Here is a 15035-nt window from a genome sequence, read left to right on the forward strand (position 1 = left end):
GCCTTTGGTTTCTTGTTTCTCTGGGCCTCTTTGCTAAAGCGCCGGGACACCCTTGTGGGGTAGCCGTGCGCTCAAAAAGTACGGCTTAACATTAACATTTATAACCCCCCCTTTTATTTAATTTAATTTTACTCACCCTTTGTTTTGTATCCTCCCCAGCCTTGATGAGTCACAGGACCTTTCCCAGTGATAAAACACATTTCGGCTGGTTTGCTTTGTTCAACATAGTCGTTACCTCAATATAAACAAACCTTTTTGAACTTATACTGGTGTCGGCCACTGCATTGATATAACGCTTTGAAACTTATTGTAATATTACAAATATCCTCACCACGTGTGCCCAGGACAGTGCCTATAAGGTAAGTCATGACATTACATCCCTGTCCCCTGGGAACACTGTCACGGGCCAGGCTTCCAAGGGAAATGGCCATGAAACCTCTGAACTCATCTGGGAGCATGAACCCCAGAAGCAGGTTCCTAGGAATTTTCATCCGGGTCATACCCTTTCCAGGAAACCAAATACCACAGTTTACGTCCCCTTAATTTGGAGTCAAGAATGCTCTGTACCTCATTCTCCATTCTTGATCAACCCAAACAGGAGCAGGCAACCTACTTACCAGGGTGAGTGATGGTTTCAACAACGAAACATGGAAGACCGGGTGGATTCTTCACATAACATGTGTATTTGTAAAGCGCACAATTACCCGTATGTGTCCTGGCGCTAAATGACGGATGTTAATTGTTACCCAACTCAATGGTACTCATTTTATGGACCTCAGATGGATGAAAGGCTGTGTGGATGCACCGGGATTTGAACCTGTGACCATGAGGTTGAAAACAGGCCCCTGCAGTGGCTGCTTTAGTCCACTGAGCCACCAGACCCGGCTAAACAAAAAGGTGGTTCTGTTGGGTAAGACAAAATTGCTTTGACATTGCTGTTAATGCACTCTGGGGTGAATGCTCTCTGAAATACACAGCTAACAGAAAACAATGCTTTAACACATAAGTCATAAGATCAAGTGGTTGTATTGTTTCTTTTTTATCCAAATTAAGTCATTCAATGATAACATACAATACATGAGTAGACTGTCTGAATGAGTGTTTAAGTGCAATTGAGTGACATTTGTGTGTAGTGCTCAAAAGGTGCAAGATATATACAGTGGAATCAATTACATATATACAAATGTTTTAGTCCCGGTCCTCCAGCTTTACAGCAACAGGGTTGATCACCTTGAGGATTCTGTATGGACCAATGTAATATGAATTAAAGATACTATACCTTCTGAAACGTCGATTCTTAGTAGACAGCCATACTCCATCTCGCTTCATGTATTTTGGTTCTCTTCTCCGATGGAGATCTGCGTACTTATACCTGACCTTAGCTTCAACTACGTTTTTTCTCATTTCGATCAAGGTTCTATGTATGAATTTCACCCTCTTCCACACCTCTGGAAGTTTGTCAGTGGTTTGAGGATGCACAAAAGGTATGAACCTATGATGAAATCAATATATGCCAGTGGTTCCCAAACATTTTTGACCCGTAGCTTCCTTGACCTAATTAGCAGTTGGCCTTGGCTCCCCACCATTTTTTTACTGGTGGGCGGGATGTAAGCCCGACCTCGGGAGTACTTTCTGTTGTCTTCCTTAAATTAATTGGGATGCAATGAAGGTATTATAATCATATTTGTAACAAAATAAAAAGATAACAGTTGTTTAATAAAAACTCGTTAAGTGAGAAACGATGCAAGATAGCCAAAACTGTTTCCATGCAACTTTTTTTAACCACACAACAATAGTTTAAAAACTTCTGTATAATAAAATAGCTTTTTCAATGAACAGGAAAAACAACGGAGTCCGAATTTACCTTAAAAATCTTAGTGAGATGTATGTGCTTGTTTTTTCTTACATAGCTCCTGAAATCTTAGAATTATTTTTGAGATCGTAACACACATTTCTTTTTCAGGGTTAATTTTTGCCATATATTTTGACTTTATCACTGTAACTGCTGAGAAACCAGCTTCACAAAGGTACAAAGTGGCAAACAGGTTCAAAACATGCAGGGTTCTCTTGCTTATCATTGGGTATTTATCTCCAGTTTGGCACCAGAACTCAAGCAGTGACTGAGACTGGAACCTTACTTTCAATGCTGAGTCACTTGAAACATCAATAAGCTGTTCTGCTTCCTCATTGTTGAAATGCTGAGGTATCTCAGCATTGAAGGTGTCTCTCACCCATTTTATTGGCTCCACTTTATCCTCTGGAAAATATTTTTCAAGGTAAAAACGCAGTTGAGACACATACAGGACCTGCGGCCACATGCATCAACGGTTCCGTTTGCGATTCCTAAATTGCGAAAATTAAGGAATCGCAATTTAGAAATCGCAAACGGCAATGCATGAAAAAATTGCAATTTTTTTTGCGATTCAGTAATTTTCCTTAATTGCGATTCACAATTTGAATCAATGGGAAGGCATTCTCATTTTGCGAATTCGCAATTAAGGAATTGCAAAATGAGAATACAATTTCAAGGGTGCAGGGCCTGCACCCCTGAAATGTCACGTAAGTACATTTTACTCACACACATGTCCCAAGGGCATGTGTGTGTGTAAAATATAAGTTTCAAAAATGCATTTCTTTGCATTTTTGAAACTTTTCGCAAATTACCATGAAGGTGTACTTCATGGTAATTTTCCCCTTCATAATTGCGAATTCGCAAATTAAAATAAATCGTGCATAGCATTTAAGAAATCGCAAAATTTGCGATTTCTTAAATGCTATCGCAATTTGAGAAATCGCAAAAAATTGCGATTTCTTAAATTGCGATAAATGTAAAATAAACGATGCATCCCAAAAAGTGATTTTGGAATCGCAAACGGACGAATTTTTTGATTCGCACCGTTTGCGATTCCAAAATCGCTTGATGCATGTGGGCCAAAAACTGTACTCAGTTCCCCCTTTAACACCATTTCATTGTCCTGCAGAAACTGGTCCAGTGAAGGAAAACATTTATAGTCACCTTTGCTTACACTGCTTTTTCAAAGGATCACTTTCTTTTTAAAGCCTGAAACTTTGTCTGACAGTTGCATGATGTTAGTATTATTGACTTGCAAGGACTTGTTCAGTGCATTCAGTTTTTCAAATAGATCAGAAAGAAAAGCCATTTGTACTAGAAAATCTGCAGCAATAAATTTGTCAGCAAAACAATGTTCATCATCGTGTAGATATGAGTATATTTCATTTCTCAGCTCATACACTCTAAGCAGGGAGATACAGAGAGACAGCCAAAGAAAACAGTTGTAGAACAAGAGGCATGAGTGTTCGGCATCCATGTCCTCACAAGCATTGGTCTTGTTTTAATATAATTGTTAGAATTGGGAGTCTCTAGTTGGCACAGGTAGGTACTTGTGACAAATAGGGACCCTCTCCTCCAGTCAGGATAAGGGGGTTACACTCCTAAAATAACCCCTGCTCACCCCCTTGGTAGCTTGGCACGAACAGGAAGGCTTTATCTCAGAGGTGTTAAGCATTTGTGACCAGACACAGTAACCCAGTGACAACACTACAATCCACAGTACTATTAGAATTCAAGAGTTCTGGTTGAAAAGGCTTAAATCAAGGTTCTATGCGAGTCGGTAGCCCGGTCTGGCTACAGGGTTGTTGAAATAACACAGAGTCTAACAAATCCAGCGGACCGCATCAGTACGGCCCCACTCAAATGTCGACAGACTCAGTCACAGTACCTTTTACTTGAGGCGGCTGGCACGGATGTGCGAGCCGGTTCTGGTATTCGTCGTGGTGCAGAAAAGAAAGCGTTGCAGGATGCGTTGTCCCTCGATGCGGCGCAGACAGCGGCCCGTTGACAGAGTCAGTGGATCCAAGGCATGTGTTGCAGGGCGAGACAGTGCTTCGATGCAGTGCTTGCAGCTTGCAGTGCGGCGACAGAGCCAGAGTTCGGGAGCTGGCGTCGATCAATCCAGACAGCGGTGCGAGTCGGGCGGTGCATCGCAAAGTGTGCGAGGCGGTGCCCAACTCCGGTGCGTTCACAGGACTTGAAGTCAGCAGCAGTGACCGTGACGGTCAGACCAGTACGAGTCGGTGTAGCAAGGCATTGCATGTCGCGGTGTGCACCAGCTGGGGTGCAGGCAACGGCTCGGTGATGGCGTCAGGACGGAGTCGGTGAGCTCAGAGCTTGCGTTGTTAGAGGCAGACGTTGCTTGATGCAGTGCCTACAGGACACTGGGCCGGTCGTGGGAGTCGGTCACAGCTCCCTGCCTCTGTAGCCACTGAAACAGCATTTCCAGCAGCAATTCACAAAGGCTGGTGAAGTCCACTGGTCCTGAGACTTCGGTCAGGGTACAAGCTCTCTTCCAAGCATTTGGAGATCTTTGTACAAGCTGAAAGTAAAGTCCACAAAGTTCTTTCTCCCCTCTTTGGCAGTCAGGCAACCATTGTAGGCCAATCCCCCAAGCAGCACTTCAGCTTGGGAGCAGTCTCTCCTAAGTTTCTTCAGGTTCCTCTCCTCAGCAGAGGTTTCGTATTGTAAGTCCAGAAATTATCTAATTTCTTGGGATCAGGGTCCCAATACTTATACCCCAAAATCCTTTGTTCTCTGAGGGGAGAGGGGTCTGTGCCCAGTCAAAAACAGTTCTGAAGCACTCTGTTTACCAGACTTCTCTCCTTTCACAGCGCAGGGCAGGCACATCAGACGCCCCACAGGAGGTGGAGCCAGCATTGTGGAAGGCAAGTACAGTCCTGGAGCACTTTGTTGACAATCTTCATTCTCTTCTTTCTGTTTGCAGGGCAGAGACATCAGACGCACCACAGGGGGTGGAGCCAGCACTGTGGGTGGCGGGCACAGTCCTATTCAGGTCCCAGGTGCAACTCCTCCCTCCCATCTAGATGCAGATCTCTCTATTAACCACTGGGCTGACTCATTCTGTCTCCTGGAATCCCCCAGCCCTGTCACTCAAACTCCAGACATGGCGTACACAACCTCACAGAGGCAGGCTTAAATGGTTAGGCAAGCAAATACCTACTTTGTAAAAGTGGTATTTGCAAACACAGAATGTTAAAACCCACTTTACTAAAAGATGTATGTTATCTTTCTGAGTCCAGGAATACTAAACTCGAATTTCTATCATGTTCTCCGAGTCAGTTAGGATTGTAAAATGTAATAACTCTAACAGCCCATTATGGCCTACGAAGAACCGGTAGCCTAGCAATAGTGAAAAACGAAAATGGCTGTAATTCACTATTAGGACATGCCACACACATCAGGGCTTGTCCTACCTTATACTTACAATGCACCCTGCCCTTGGGCCTACCATAGGGGTGACTGATATGAAGAAAAGGGAAGGTTTGGGGACTGGCAAGTGGGTGCACTTGCCCAGTCAGCATGACAGTACCAGACTGCACGCAGGCTCTGCAATGGCAGACCTTAGCATATTTTACAAGACAGCCTCTGTGGGTGGCACAACCAGTGCTGCAAGCCCACTCGGAGCATTTGGATTTACAAGCCCTGGGCACTCCTGGTCCACTGTACTAGAGTCTGACAAGTAAACCAAATAGTCATGTTGTAAATGAAACAGCGATAGTATTAAGCATTCACTGAAGACATGCTATCGTGTCTTTGTTTGAGTTTTTCTGCTCGTACTTGAAATACGTCCTGACTCCATTTTGTTTTCTGGCGTCCATCTTGTATGCTATACATTGTCATGTGCTCGCCACGAGGTGAGTCCTACCTCACTGATTGTCACCCCTGAAGTTTGCCCAGCAACAGGCTATAAATAGTTCCTTGTGCGTCTAGCGCATGCCCAGTAGGAGTCACATCTGTTTTTGATTAGTATAGATTGGAATGTGTATTCGGCGGGTCTCAAGAACCATTAACTCCAACCATGTATCGATATGTTCAAGAAATGTCCATATATGGTTGTAAATCATGTTTTGAGCTGTAACCGCCTACTTATGAGCCCCTTCTTTTGTGTATAAAAGGGGACCGCATGTCTGAGTTCTTTGTGCTACCTTGTACAATACTGTAGAGTGTTGTGTGGGCTGTAGTACCACCTTTAAAGGTTTAATAAATTATGTTTTTGTATTTCCAATTTCCGTGCCAATTTCTTGTGTAGTCTGAGGACTTTGTGCACAGAAGGGCGAACCCTTTGCACTCGCAGGCCTTGCTGAGGCCTGCATTCATCGCCCGTCACGTGGGGCTCATCGACGACTCGGTTGCTCGAAGGACTGGTCATGACGAAAGATTGGAACCTTGCCGGGGACGTGATCACTGCCAGCGGCGCCTTAGTCCTAGCATCCCGAGGTATTCTTCCTTCCCTTCCGATCTGACCATCTGGGTGGCGCTGGTCATCGACTGAGACCTCTTCTGTCGGTTTGCTGCATAGTGGCCGTTTGGGCGAATTCTGAACTTGGCAGTTGGAATCTGGACGCTCTTGATTGGTAAGAATCGTTGTACGGTACTTGCTGTGAGCCTTTGGTAGTCTTGATTGGCAAAGCATTTTTATACGCTTGCCGCGACTAATTTGTTTGTTTGTTTGAGGTGACTAGTCATATTGTTTGATTTGCATTGGGGTATATGTGCGTTGCGACTCATATAGGCAGGCAATGTGGAGATATTTCTCCTGAACTTTGGATTTGAGCGTCGCAACGTTTTAAGTGCCATTTTAATTATAATATTGCATAGTTTGCACTATTTTTAGACATGCCTGTTTTTAGTGCACTCCGTAAGTGGTGCTGCTGTTTTGGAAATGACCGGTTGATACTAGAAAAATCACCGCCGGCTCCCCCGGAAGGCACGCCCAATAGGGATATGTATGTGAAATTTGGTCTTTCCCCCATAATGTACAGCAGGTTGTGGCGGAAATATACCAAAAAGGATCCTGAGTTATGATGGCCTATGTATGGATCATTTGATTTGCGGAAAATTGAGTATGTGGAGCAGTGTATGTGTAAGCGGCGAGTGAGACAAGATATGTTTGAGTGTATACGTATGTGGGTGAAAGAGGTACGAGAGCGTGAGAAGCGTGAGCAGGCACTGATTGAGATGGAGCAACGTAAGAGTGAGCGTGAGAGAGCGCACAAGGCGAAAAAGCGCGAAGCAAAGGAATTAGAAGAGAAACAGGAGAAAGAAAGTCGGTTGCAAATATCTGGCCAGTATCCTGTTCGACAGCCTCTTTATCCTGTCCTTAATAAATCGGATGATGATTTTTCGTTATTAGATCGCTCCCCCCCCCGCGTACGCTGGCCCGTCTGCCCCGAGAGGAGGAGATCAGGATTCTAGACCGCCCGGGCAGAAAGTGGATACGCGGTATGGCTGATCTCCGTAAGATCGCTTATCGGGTCAACAAAGATACTGTCTCCCTGAAAGATTAATTGGAAGAGCTTGAAGCATGGGAGGATAGGGAGAAACTATACTTTACTGAATTTGTTTCTAATGAAGTAGTAACAGCTTTTCGGAAATATTCTGATGTTCTTAAACCAGAGGATGTGATAGCCGATTCTAAAGAAATGCGTAAAGGTCTTTTTCATCCTTCTCAGGTGCCTGATCCGATTCGACGGATATTTGCGTTGCGGGTGGTGATGTTTCGGCTACGGGATGAAGCGCGGAAAAGGAAAGCCGGCGACGAGAACACGAATCTGAGTGGCGGCGGGAAGCAGTCATCCATCTTTTATTCAGATAAGATCGATGCTGTGCATGTTAAACCGATAGGGGAGGCGGCGCCTTTGTACGTTGCTCCTAAAGGAGTGGGTACTAGTATGGACAGAGGGTCTCCTGATGCTCAAGGTTATTTCATTTATAGCTGGGTTTATACTCCTTGGAATAGAGCTGATGTTATGGCGTTAAAAGCTGCATTACCTGATCCACAAAAGAATCCCGCCGCCTTTTATGAGGAAGTTGAGGGGGCTCTGAATTCTTGTACTATGACCTTAGCGGATATTGATTTATTTTTCGGGCTAATATTACCCGAGATATGTGGAGATCTATAAGAACGGTAGATGACCTTCAGACATTTAAAATTAAATGAGCAGATCTTGAGGATGAGGATAGAGAAAGGAAACCTGCACAGAAACCGCCCCAGTCGTTTTTAGACCTTCCCGCTGCTATTTTGACTAAATTAAAAACGCTCATCCCCCAAAAAAGATTGATTGGACTATGTTAGCATCATATAAACAGAAAGTAGATGAATCAGTTTCAGATTTCTTTACACGATTGGAGGAAACTTTCCATGACTTCAGCGGCCAGTCGCTTACGGACGACACGGGTCGACATCTTTTTGTTGATAAATATGTTTCGAATTTATTACCGGGAGTATCAGCTCGATTGAAAGCGAGTGAAAGCTCTTGGATGACTTCGTCGCCAGCATCCCTCCTGACGATGGCTCAGTATTATGAGCGTCAGGAACTAGAAGCGAAAGGTAGTGAGGTAAAGAAATCTAAAGATCTAAAAACGAAGGTTATGTTAGCGCAAGTGTATGGGCCACCTCGTAGAGGTAATGATAGGGGCGGCAGAAATTTCCCGGCTCCCTCCTCTTCAGGCCGTACTGATTTGGCACGGGATCAATGTGCATATTGTAGGCAGAGAGGCCATTGGGCGAATGAGTGTCCATTGTTGCGTGCACAGTGGCAAGAGCGGAGGCAGGGATTCGCGAGGGGTAGAGGAGGTTCTTCAGGCCCTAGGGGCAATACGAATGATCGAGCTAGGTTTGACTCTAGTATGCGACTGCGAGAGGGGTCCAACGTTTTTGATCGACGAAACCAATATCAAATGTCTGATTATGTACCTCCTGAACAGCACGATTCACAGTATGCATAGGATTGCGTAGGATGTGGTAAGGAATCAGTTGAAGTGGCAGTAGATCAGAGGGGTCCATATATGTCACAGCACATGTTTTGTGTTCTACTGATCGGTTCCTGATTGATACAGGAGTTACTCGTAGCGCTTTGTCTAAAAAATTGGTTCTGAGGGCTCCCCTGTCTGGCTTAACAATTACGTCAATAGGGTTTGATGGAATGCCTTCTGTTAGCCCACTATCACAACCTCTTGCACTTTATGTAGATCCGTTTGCTGCACCATGCCCATTTTTGCTTTCCCCGAACACGCCTGATAACATTGTGGGCCTGAAAATGCTCAAGCAGTTTCGGGCTACGATACGATGCTCCCCTGAAGGAGTACGTGTCATCTTAAATGACAATTATCTTACAATGGAGAGGGTGTACACGATTAAAGAAGATGCTGCACTAGCATCTTTACCTCATACTTTGTGGGCTACTTCGGACACTGATGTGGGACAGATGATCATTCCTCCGGTGCACATTAGTGTAAAGGAGGGAGCGATGTTGCCGTGCCTGCCTCAGTATCAAATCTCACAGGAGGGGGAGGAGGCGCTAATACAGATAGTGCAGGATCTGATTAAAGTAGGGGTTGTTGAAGAAGTCCCATACAATGTGTGTAACAGCCCTATACCACTGATTTTGAAGAAAGAAACTGACACTAGGATTTATCAATTTATTATCGATTTGAGGGAGGTCAACAAGATAGTGATACCTCAATACCCAGTGGTTTCTGATATTACGACACTTCTTACACTGGTCCCGCCAACTGCAACAACGTTCTCAGTTATAGACTTGAAGAACGCTTTCTTTTCGATCCCTATTCATCCTGACAGCCGATATCTTTTCGGATTCACTTTGAATAATAGATTGTACAGATTTTGTAGGCTCAAGGCTATACTGAGAGTCCTAGCATTTATAGTCAGGCATTGAAACGGCAGTTGGATTCTTTTATTTTACTTGAAGGTGTGGCACGTATACAATATGTCGATGACATCTTGTTGGCAGCCGACACCCCCGAACAATGTGAGGAGTGTACATTGTCTTTACTTACCTTCCTGGCATCGCACAATCACAAGGTATCGAAAAAGAAACTGCAATATTGTAGACCAAAGGTAACCTACTTAGGTCACCTTTTGTCTAAGGAGGGGCGTGCACTTACACCAGATCGTATTCAAGCCATTTTAGACACACCAGCACCCTCCACGCAGAAAGATGTTCGAGCTTTTCTGGGTCTCACCTCCTTTTGTAGACAATGGATATTAGGGTTTTCGTACATAGTTAAAGAACTGTTAGCCCTTTTGACAAAGGATACTCCAGTTCCCCTTCCCTGGACAGATGAATGTGAGAATGCTTTTCAACAATTACGTCAGGCCCTTTGCTCAGCACCAGTGTTAGGCACCCCTGATTACACGAAGCCCTTTACATTGTATGTGAATGAGAGAGATGGATGCGCGTTATCCGTGTTAGTGCAGATGCACGGCGATAAACAGCGCCCTTGTGCATACTTCTCGGCGATGCTTGATCCTGTTGCTCGAGCACTGCCTGGTTGTCTTCGCTCAGTTGCAGCAGCAGCTGTGTCAATACGCCAGAGTGAAGGGATTGTGTTGTCTCATAAGTTGTTGGTGTTGGCCCCCATGCTGTGGATGCCCTTTTAAACCAAACAAAGACGCAGCATTTAACTAGTGCTCGTCTGATAGGGTACGAGCTGACACTATTGGCTCCTCATATTACATTGAAGAGATGTGCAACACTGAATCCAGCCACGTTGTTGCCTTTTCCAGCAACTCAGCCTGAGGCGCAAGAGACACATGACTGTGTCTTTGTGACCTAGGAACAGACAAAGGGTCGTATTGACTTGCAAGATACACCCTTTACAGATGTGGATGGAGAGCTGTGGGTGGATGGGTCTTGTTTGAAGTTACCGGATGGGACTACCTCAGCAGCATATGCAATTACTACGCTACACACAATAGTGGAGACAGCACGCATACCGCAGAAATCAGCTCAAGCAGCAGAACTGATAGCGTTGACACAAGCTTGTGAGCTCAGTGCAGGATTATGCGTGAATGTATATACAGACAGCCGCTATGCTTTCGGAGTAGCGCACGATTTTGGCCTGCTCTGGAAGGAAAGGGGCTTTTTGACATCACATGGAGCACAGATAATGTATGGAGAATTAGTACAAAATCTCTTGACTGCACTGACCTATCCTAAAAAGATAGCTATAGTGAAATGTAGCGCATACAAGAAAGTGACAGATAAAGTGGGACAAGGAAACGCTTTTGTAGATCGAGTTGCACGTGAAACTGCGATGCAGCCTGGCTCCACTCCAATGTAATGTGTGAAGTCACAAGCTGAGCGGTGGCATGATGCTAGGGAAAAGGTGTTAGAGATGCAAAAGACTGCTACTGAGAAAGAACGAGAACAATGGTCCAAAGATGGAGAATTGGACGATGAAGGCTGCTGGAGGAATAAGCAGATGGATAGGTGGAAGTTACCCACAGCCTTCGTACAACCTATGGTTCAGATGGCACATGGGCTAGCACATGTTGAAGCTTCGGCAATTGTGAAATTACTTACGCAAGTTTGGGAGCATCCAGAGATTGCTAGCACGGCAAAGAGAATAGTACATACCTGCATGATTTGCCTTAAGTATAATCCAGGAAAAGGAACACGTACTCCAGCAGGAGGATTTGCAACACCAACTGCACCTTTTGAAGTATTGCAAATGGATTATATTCAGCTGGAACGCTGCAATAATCTGAAGTATGTCCTGGTTGTGGTTTGTGCATTCAGTAAATGGATTGAAGCATACCCTACGAAGGACAATACTGCAATGACTACTGCTAAGGTGCTGCTGAAGGAATTCTTTCCTCGTTTTGGTGTTTGCAGATTGTTGTGGAGTGACAACAGGCCCCATTTTGTGGTGGATGGTATTAAGTATGTCCTGAAGGGACTAGGCATTGTGCAAAAATTTCATGCAGTGTTCCACCCAGAATCAGCAGGTTTGGTGGAAAAGTACAATGGCACGTTGAAGTTAAAGATAGCGAAAATACAGGCTTCTACTTCTTTGACTTGGCCAGACGCTTTGCCTTTGGCATTATTGTCTATTAGATCAGTACCGCATTCTCGGACGGGCCTGACGCCCTATGAGATTGTATTCGGGCGCCCCATGAACATATGGGGGGTGCCCAAACCAAGCTCAGTGTACGATGTACCTTGTGTTTTAATGAATGACTATTTGGCACAATTAACTGATAGCTTGGTTTCCATTCATCAACAGGTTCGAGAAGCACTCCCGGATCGGTCCACAGGGGAAGGCCATAACCTCCGGCCTGGTGACTTCGTTCTGGTGAAGTCCTTCGAGAGATCGAGTAGTCTGGAGCCGAGGTGGTGCGGTCCCGAACAGGTCCTCATCGCGACAAGAACGGCTGTGCGAGTGACCAACCGGAGAAATTGGATCCATTCCATTCATTGCTGGAAAGTGCAATCTGACCTGATGGAGCCTGCTGTATTGACCGACCATCGTGATATCCTGACTACGGAAAGAGGCCGTGCTGTGGTACCAAACAAATTTGAGGAGTTCTTCCCGGACCAGATGATCCCTGGATAAAGAAGATATAATCTGCGACCAAAAGAATCTGCAAAAGAAAACAACGGCTACCTAGGGGTAAGAGTTCTGACAACACTTTAGTTTCAGGAAGATACTGTGTACATTTGTTCGAACGGATAAGAAGAAGATTTTTGGTTCTGTACGGTTCGTTATCATCATAGCAGTCATTGCTACAGTTGCGTGGTTTGTGGAGGATAAAGCTCCTGCTCGTGAGCTGTATGTTGTTTCTACTCCAGTTCCAAATGAGCACTTTCTCTATACACTCCCATATCAAGACATCAACAGTCGTATTTGAATAACACTTTCATCCAGATGTTGCATCATACCCACGTTGCTACAAATGCTACAGACTGCTGGATATGTGGGATGATGCCAGCACATCAAAAGAAAGGGGGAACACCGTTCATACCTCTTCCTTTCTCTCATAATGGCTCTTGTAGAGCATGGTACACTTTGCTTTTTGCTACGAGAAAGCCTACAGTAGGAAGATTGCTTTTTAGACTGAATAAAGAATGTCATCAAGATAAAGAAGGCTATCCACCAGCCAACGGAACTATATGGGAGTGGGAAGAATATCGACCGGCTAATGAATCGACACAGTATATTTTTACGAACACTAGAGACACTGTTGGACAAGAGAAGTTTGTGATCTCAGTGGCCCAAGCACAAGCAGATTTATGTGTACAGAGTGTAGGCCATATTCCTGTAGGTGTTAGTGATTGTATTGTTATATTGAACATTGATGGCCTTAATAATAGTACCTTCCTCGCCTCTCATAATACCTATTTTGTTGATTACAAGCTGGATGGTCTGGAGTATGTTATGTATCATTTTTATTACCACCTGTATTCCTGGCACCTGCATCATATCATAAAGTCTTGAAATTATTGAATAATGTGACTGTAAATAGATTCAAACGAACTTTGTCCGTAGATGATATTGACCAGACTGATACTAGTCTGCAGCAGTATATAGATTTCAATTTAGGATTATTTTTCTTTGTGGGAGCTGCTCTGAACAGTAGAAAGATACGATGATTAACGAGGGTAGTTGAAGCTGTTACTAACCAAACTGCTGCAGCCCTTGGGAACCTTACTGAAGAGTTGCAAATTACCAGGATTGTTGTGTTACAGAACCAAATGGTTTTAGACGTGATGTTAGCAGATAGAGGCGGAGCTTGTAGGATTATCGGAAGAAGCTGCTGCGTCTTTATCCCTGACCACACTCCTTCTGTGTATAAAGCTATTAACAAATTACATAAAATTGCAGCTGGTATACATATTGAAAATGGGTCCTGGACTTTCTCTGGGTGGTTATGGACCTTGATTTCTACATGGGGTTGGAAAGTTCTTACTGGACTATGTATAATTGTTGCCATAATATTCACGTGTTGTGTATGTATCCAATGTAGTCCAATGATATGCTCTTTATGTGTTTCATTTTGTGTGCCTAATAAACGATCCGTTGCAGAAGCTACCCATCAGAAAACTATAACTAGAGAGATAGCTGATATGATGAGCATCGATATAAACGATGAGTATTTAGATTATCCAAGGAAACCGAATGTCTTCAGCAAATGCTGTAAGGGTCGTCTGTTGTAAATAAAACAGCGATAGTATTAAGCATTCACTGAAGACATGCTATCGTGTCTTTGTTTGAGTTTTTCTGCTCGTACTTGAAATACGGCCAGACTCCATTTTGTTTTCCGGCGTCCATCTTGTATGCTATACATTGCCATTAAGCATGGGCGGAAAATCCGTTCCGCTCGTGGATTTTGCGGATTTTCGGTAAATTCGCAATCCGCGAACTCTCGCGAATTTACCGAAAATCCGCAAATTCACGGATTTTTTTGCTTGGTGATACAATATTGCGGCGTGCAGGCGTTCACTTACCGTCATTCATCGTTTGCAGAGTTGTTTTTCTCGATATTTTGCGAGTGCTGCACCATTTTGGATCTTGCTGCGGGATCCCGCGGGAGTTTGGCGACGCATCGCGAAAGTTCGCAATTGCAAACATGTAGATGCGGCGGGCAGCAACAATCTCGCACTCGTGAAATTACAAAATTTGCAATTCTGCACAAGAAATCCACCAGCAAGCAGCATAAACCTTCTGAAAATGATGATTTTTATCAGGATAACTCCTCAGGTTGACATTTGCCTGCACTTTTTTGGATTTGAGGCCTTTTTTACTTTCTTTGGATCACTTTTGGATTAGAAATCAACTTTCACAAGTAAGTTTGTTTGGGGCATTACAGTTGCTGTTCTGCAGAAAAACGAGTTTTGCAAAACTGAAAGCACTCAGCAGGTGCAAAAGTTCACTCATCATTAGTAACCATTCCCTGTAGTGATTCCTGAGGGGCCCCTCCAGAATTCAGTTGCCTACGTTTGTTTGGGGCATTACAGTTGCTGTTCTGCAGAAAAACAAGTTTGCAAAACTGGAAGCACTCAGCAGGTGCAAAAGTTCAAACTCATCATTAGTAGCCATTCCCTGTAGTGCTTCCTGAGGGGCCCCTCCAGAGTTCAGTTGCCTACTTGCAACTATTCTATGACCCTGCTCAGACCCTCACAGCAGGCTCATA

General features: G+C 44.3%; 1 protein-coding gene across 1 annotated transcript in view; it reads right to left on the reverse strand.

The window, feature by feature from the left end:
* Nucleotides 1-1874: 1874 nt before the first annotated feature.
* LOC147662078 (protein FAM200A-like) overlaps nucleotides 1875-15035 on the reverse strand; it is a 37259-nt gene continuing 24098 nt past the window's right edge. Inside the window, exons 4-5 of the mRNA XM_086951126.1 lie at nucleotides 2925-2984; nucleotides 1875-2306 (exon numbers count right to left, since the gene is read on the reverse strand). Of these exons, the coding sequence (XP_086807252.1) occupies nucleotides 1875-2306; nucleotides 2925-2984 (492 nt within the window). The remainder of the gene's footprint in view (nucleotides 2307-2924; nucleotides 2985-15035) is intronic.

Source organism: Lissotriton vulgaris, unplaced genomic scaffold (assembly GCF_964263255.1).
Source record: "Lissotriton vulgaris unplaced genomic scaffold, aLisVul1.2 SCAFFOLD_4950, whole genome shotgun sequence".
In the NCBI taxonomy this organism is placed as follows: domain Eukaryota; kingdom Metazoa; phylum Chordata; class Amphibia; order Caudata; family Salamandridae; genus Lissotriton; species Lissotriton vulgaris.